Source organism: Fringilla coelebs (genome assembly GCF_963513975.1).
Source record: "Fringilla coelebs genome assembly, chromosome: 21".
Classification (NCBI taxonomy): Eukaryota; Metazoa; Chordata; class Aves; order Passeriformes; family Fringillidae; genus Fringilla; species Fringilla coelebs.
Genome location: NC_140047.1, coordinates 6837284 through 6843650, shown reverse-complemented (window position 1 = coordinate 6843650; position 6367 = coordinate 6837284). Strand labels below are relative to the sequence as shown.

Sequence of the window (6367 nt, the reverse complement as noted above, 5' to 3'; positions counted from 1 at the left end):
GTGCTCAAAGCCAGGTTGGATAAGGCCTTGAGAAGATGATCTTTAAGGTCCATTCCAATCCCTTAACATTCTAAGACTCCATAAAACGTGATACAAAATCCTGAAACGGTCTTTATTTAATGTAATATTATTGGGATGTTAGTGTTATGGATATTGATCTTGAGAGGACTGATTCATGTACCACAGCAAGGAAAAGTGGAATCACTGAGCCCTTGGTGCTTCAGATCCTCAGTTAACATGAAAATCTCTTCTTCCCTCTCAGGTTGATGTGGATGCTGAAATTATCATAATGGTTTCTTCAACCTCCTGTTTTATGCATGCTCAATATAATTCTTTAAAAGAACATTGCCTGTTGATACTATGGAACACAACTTTCAGTACAGAACAGTTTAAAGAAAGACAAATCACAGCAGCCACGCAGCCATTTGTACTGTAAACATTTTCTTTCTCCCTTCAATGTCAGATCATAACTAAATTTGGAACTAGTCCTCTATTCAGAAAAAACCCAGACCTCTATTACCACTATTGTTATAACCAATAAAGTTACTCTCCCTGAACACACACTGAGCAAGTAGTTGTATTTACAGACCAGCTTCAGCTGTACCTGAAATATCACAACAAATCTGATTCCCTGAAACCTGCCTGTTCTTCTAGGAAAACAGAACTTGATCAAGGTGGTAATTAAGGATACTTGGGGCTGTGCAGAGGATCACTCACATTTGAACCTGCATTGTCTCTTGCTATGACAAATGGTTTCTGCAGTTAGAGAGGGACTTTGACACGGGGTAGTGGCTTCCCACTGACAGAGAGCCAGGGTTACCTGGGATGTTACCAAAAAAAAATCTCCTCTGTGAGGATAGGGAAGTGCTGGCACAGCTTGCCCAGAGAAGCTGTGGCTGCCCCATTCCTAGAAGTGTTCAAGGTTAGGTTGGACAGGGCTTGGAGCAACCTGGTCTAATGGAGGGTGTCCCTGCCATGGCAGAGGTTGGAACAAGATGGTTTTTAAGGTCCTTTCCAACCCAAACCATTCTATGATTCTACTCAGCACAGCTCAGAAGACTTAGCTGCAGGTACAGCTCCTAATCTGACTGCCACATCAGCCAATCCTTTGTTACTCTTGCATGACCGAAGCATCTAGAGATCCCCTGGCCATGCAGATGACTCTTAATCCTTCTTTTCCTAAAACAAGAACAAACTGATCTTCAGGGATATTCCAGAGAGATCTCATGCAAGACAAGCCTTTCCAATAACTGCTCTGCATTTGTGATTTCAGTGTAGGCCATGTTCTTTGGGTGTAAAGGGTACAGTAAGAACTCAGACCTCACAAATGGGACAGAATAAAAGCCAGCCTTTATCCTTGCAGACTGTACAGAATCAAATCCTGAGAACCGTTTACATGGAAGAGTGAAAGCAGATGCCTTGCTGAGTGCAGCCTCGCTGCTGTCAGAGGAAGGGTGCCTTCTCCAGCACTGCAGATTCCTCCAGTTCCCTTAGCACTAGGTTTACAAGATTCTATTGCAGGAAATATTGTCACTTAAAAACCAATATCCAGTGTCTCAGTCAGGAAAACACTTCAGGTGACATGGATGAGTAGCAGAAGACAGTCTGAGGCAAAAGCTGGTCAGGCCTACCACATGGGACACAGCCATAACACCAGCCAAGAGCATCTTGCTTTTACAGTAACCTGCTCTGAGGGTGTCTCTTGTCTGAAAGAAGCCTTTTTGCTGTATTCTTCAGTTCAGAGCGCCTCCTTTCCAGCCGCATCCAAAATCTCTCTCTTTTGCCTGTCCCCATCCTTCTACAAACACCCAGCTGGACCCTTCTCTCACAGCAGCTTGATGTTCCAACCGGGGTGGTCTCTGTGCCCACATGTCAGTCCACTAGGTGTGACCAATCAACTCTAAAAATAAAAGCCATTTTTTCTGAAGTTTTCACCATGCAAGTACTTCAGGGAGGCAGCTGCAACTGGCATCAGACTGAAACTCCAGTTTTTTCAATGACTTCTTCCATGCGCTGGTACCAAGGCTGAATTTTGGTGTGGACCATCATGTCATCAAAGGCTTCCAGCCCTTCCATGACCCGGAGTACCCCGTACACTGCCTGTGCAGAGGAGAGAGGTCAGAACAATACTGAAAAAGCAGTGGAGAACAGCTTAGGGTACAAGTGTGTCAACAGCTGAGCCAGTATGGCTCTTCCCCTGTCCTGCCATCTGATCCATCCTTCTGATTAGCAAGGAGGAGTGAATGGCAGAAAAGGTAATTAAGAATATGCATGTTTTTCCATGAGGAAACAGTAAGGAAGGATCAGGATCTACGTGCAGTTATGGGTAAGTCCCCACATGGGAATTATATTACTGCACAAAGGACAGTATCTCATGTAGCTCAACTTCCCTGCCTGTACTTATGTTAACCATATCACAGAGATGAGCAGCAGGATAATTTGTGATCCATCTGAGAATAACCACAGGGATGAAGCCCTTACCAGGTCAGCGAGGTTTGGCTGGTTCCCGCCCATGAACAGTCGATTTTTGCCAACAGCTTTCACCCACTCGTTAACTGCTTCATACAAATCTTCTCGGACATCATCTCGAAGCTGGTGTCTGCATAAAGAGAAGAATCAGTCTGAACACACAAGTTTGTTTCTTTCTTTAACCTTCTATCACCTCTCACCTTATGGGCTGGTCTTGGTTTGCAAGTAAGGGCAGTATTTCAGAGTGAAGGAGCAGTCAGTAATTAAATAGTGGATGAGTAGAGGGGTTCAGTACTTCCAGTACAGAAATACAGTTGTTACTCATACAGGATTAAATGGTTCAGTTTAAAACTCTGAGGTTCTGCCCTTTGACAGCTGGGGTTCACAGCTAAGGAGGAGCTATTTCTCCTCTTGTGTACTTGGTGATACCAACCTTTTCTTCAGCCTTTTGCTAACAAAGAACATGGCAACAGCCCCCACGTATTTGGCAAAGAGACCTTCCAAGGTGCCAAACTTCCCCTCACGGACAATGTAATCAAAAGATGCCAAGGCTTCTTTGGGGGTGCGGTAAACATTGGGGGAGATGAGGTGAACAAGCCAATCATCTGCCCATTTTCTCCATTTCATTTCTTCCCTGCGTAGAGCCAAAAGAAAGTTTTCAGTGAACAAGGTTAATACAGATAGAAGGGCTACAGGAGGCAGGATCACAGTTGCTTCAGCCAGAGATCCTTCCAAGGTCAAACACTCTTACCCTGATACTCTGCTTGCCCCTCTAAAATGCACTCAGCATCGTTATCTTTGGCAAGGCTCCTCCAATCTCAAACTGAATTTAAGACTAAGATAAAGCATTAGGTTCTCTGCCCAATATGAGAAATAAATCAGGAAGGAAACTTTTCCCCAATAGCATTCCTCTGTGGCACAAAGGAAAGGTCAAGAAGGAAACTGGAGGCAGCTGAAGGCCTGTGTGACCATGGTGGTGGTAACTAGGGTGTCTCACAGCTTTGTTTTGAATTATGTAACAAACACAGCAAACCAGCTAATGAGGCTTGAAACACTTAACAGGAGTGTGACAAGACTAGTCAGCCCTAGTGGGATTTTACATCTACATCAACCCTGAGTACATATGGCTGTAACCCTAATTGAGGAGCCCAGAAACTGAAGAGCACTTACACTCTCACTTCTTTGACAGGATAGACTCTTTTGGTCTCCTTCTCATCCAGCATGAGCCAGTATTTATTCTCATACTCAATCACCTCCTTGCCTTGTTCAGTCACTGTTTTAACAGGTGGATAAAAGGACACAATTTCTTCTAAGCTATTCCTCCTGTGAAAAGAAACACAGTTAGCACTGATCTGGCTCCTACAAATAAGGAGCAAGAGCAAAGGCCAGATTGAAAGATACACACTATAAAATGTATTCTAAAAGTAAGTGCACCATGTTCCAGATTCTATTGGAAATAAAAAGAGAGTCTGGAACAGCTATTGGCAAATAACTATTATTAGGGCACATACCTTTGTCTGTGGTGGAATAGAAATTTCTGCAGGCTTCCTAAACTTCCTACCATTCTCAAGTAGACCTAAAGGACAGGCCATAGGCACACCAATGCCATTTCATTCTAGATGTTATAACTGGCTAATTGTAAGCTCAGTTCCAGGACTAACACTAGTCCATGTTTAAGTAGGTTTTGTGCAAACAGAATCTCACAGATGAGAAAGTACTTCTGAAAAGTACAAGCTTTGCTTTACATCACACACATCACAACATATATAGGCATCACCCATAATATCACAACCAGGCTCAGGTCACCCAGAGCTTCAGAGCCGAAGGTCAGCAAGAGACTTAAAGCACTCTTCTAAATCTCTACTTAACCTGGGTCCTCCACATTCAACTCTTCTTTCATCACCCTGTTTTCTTACCTGGAAACAAGATAGGTCTTTATTGCACTGATTATCACCGAGGAGTCATTCAATTGCTGAAAAACAGGATTAAAACAACCATTTAAAAGAAACTGGTTAAATTAAAAAGGAAGTTCTTCAAAACCTATTCCCCTACATGGTGAGGCTCCAAGTCAGGGAGACTTACCAGAGGGCTTCCAGCATTGGCTAGCAGGATGGGCACCTTTCTGTAGGAAGAGAATTTGATCTCTTTCCTCATGATTGGGTTCACTTCCACAATTTCATACGGCAGTCCATGATAATCAAGAAAAGCTCGGACTTTGCTGCAGAAAGGACATGTTTTATACTGGTAGAGAGTGAGCTGCAGGCTCCCTGCAGGCAGCTGGGGAAGAAAGAGAACAGAAGATTCCATTTTCTAATAAAAACATAAACACTACCTTCCTTCCACCTTTATTTCTGTCCTGAATGTTCTGACATTCAGTGTCAACATCTGATCATAAGCATATCTTGGCTATCAGATGCTTTCTTTAAATAGTGTCAAATATTTAAATATTCACCATCCATTGGGACCAATAACCCATTTCTCTACACATCTATTTCATGTGCTGGAAACTCCTACTCACAGCCAGGAAAAAAAATAAGTTAAATCCAGACAGTTTACCCCTTTATGGTTTCTATTCTGTAAAAGAGAATTTTATAGAAAAACACAACCATTTGCAGTAATATTCAAATAAACAAAAATAAAGCCTTTACAAAGCCTCCCCCACAACAGCCTCTGTTGAGGCCACAAGGTGGGGAGAGCAGAGTTTGCATTTAATTTTAGGCACGTGTGTGCCCAAATTCACATTCCTGGGATTAACCAACCTGGGCACAACTGGGACAAGGCAGGGAAAGCCCAGGGCTAACGTGACATCAGTTACGGGATGTTTGTCAAAGCTGCTGCACCTCAGCAACCTGACAGGCCGTGCCAATGATTCCTCACACATTACAGAACAAATGCAGCCACCCCGCTTTGTTTCTCATTTACAATTTACTGGGTTACACAACCCTGCGCGGGTGCTGCAAAAAAGCAACAACAGAAAAGGCTCTACACCCCCAAGGAAGCCTTCATTGACAGCCTTTCCTTACGGCTCCTCAAGGAATGCTCTGCCTGGGGCCTCCCAGACCGTTTTAAGCTCTTCCCTCACTCAAAGCGGGGCAGAAGGAGCCGCTCGGTCCGCGGGGAGCCGCTGTCCCCGGGGGCTCGCTGCCGCAGCAGCGGGGTCCCCGCAGGCCTCGGGGAGGGCACGGCGGGGATCAGGGGGAGCCGGCGTTACCTCAGCGGCCGAGTGCTCCCGCAGGCGCTGCCGCGCCGCCAGGCACAGCCCGGCGGTGCCGCCCAGAGCGAACGCAGCGCCCAGCACCAGGCGGCCGCCGCCGCTGCTGCCTCCCCGTCCCGCCGCGGCGCCGAAGGCTCGTCCCGGGACCCGCAGCCGCCAGGCTGGCGGCAACAGCAGCGCTCCGACCCGCCAGACGCGGCCGGCACCCGCCATCTTCGGCTGAGGGCGGGCGGAGAGCGGCCGCTCCGCCCCGGGCACGGCGGCACCGCCCCGGCACGGCCGCGGCTCGGGGCTCGGGCATGGGAGCACCGCGCCCCGCTGAGGGCAGGCCCCGCACGGGACAGCCAACAAGGGGCGGGCCCGCTGCCCTGTAATTATCAAATCTGAGAACACACCGGAGCCTAAAGTGGGAATAAAAGAATCAGTTAAAAGGGTGAGGGAACTGGGCCTGTTCAGCCGCGAGAAAAGGCAGCTGAGGGGATTTCATCGATGTCTGTCAGTGTCCTCAGAGAGGGGCCACAGAATGGATCAGGCTGTGGTGCCGAGTAATAGAACAAGAGGAACTGGCAGGAACTGATGCACAGAAAGTTCTACCTGGATACGAGGAAAAACTTCTTTCTTGTGCAGTGACCAAGCCCTGAACAGGTTGCCCCGAGAGGGTGTGGAGTCTTCCTCACTGGGGAT

General features: G+C 46.7%; 1 protein-coding gene across 1 annotated transcript; it reads right to left on the bottom strand.

Annotated features, from left to right (window-relative positions):
* Positions 1-1333: 1333 nt before the first annotated feature.
* PTGES2 (prostaglandin E synthase 2) lies at positions 1334-5902 on the bottom strand. The gene is made up of 7 exons (XM_084219699.1): positions 5681-5902; positions 4552-4746; positions 4386-4441; positions 3640-3792; positions 2903-3103; positions 2482-2599; positions 1334-2100 (listed from the first exon to the last, which is right to left on the bottom strand). Exons 1-7 carry the CDS (start codon positions 5894-5896, stop codon positions 1972-1974), a joined length of 1068 nt encoding a protein of 355 aa, XP_084075825.1. The 5' UTR covers positions 5897-5902; the 3' UTR covers positions 1334-1971.
* Positions 5903-6367: the final 465 nt, after the last annotated feature.

Excerpts from the sequence above, each read along its gene's own strand:
- PTGES2 (XM_084219699.1), bottom strand. The coding sequence starts at position 5,896 with ATGGCGGGTGCCGGCCGCGTCTGGCGGGTCGGAGCGCTGCTGTTGCCG. Across the intron at positions 4,747-5,680 it reads GGGAGCACTCGGCCGCTGAG|CTGCCTGCAGGGAGCCTGCA; the intron begins GTAACGCCGGCT and ends TTTCTTCCCCAG. Across the intron at positions 4,442-4,551 it reads CCAATGCTGGAAGCCCTCTG|CAATTGAATGACTCCTCGGT; the intron begins GTAAGTCTCCCT and ends CCTGTTTTTCAG.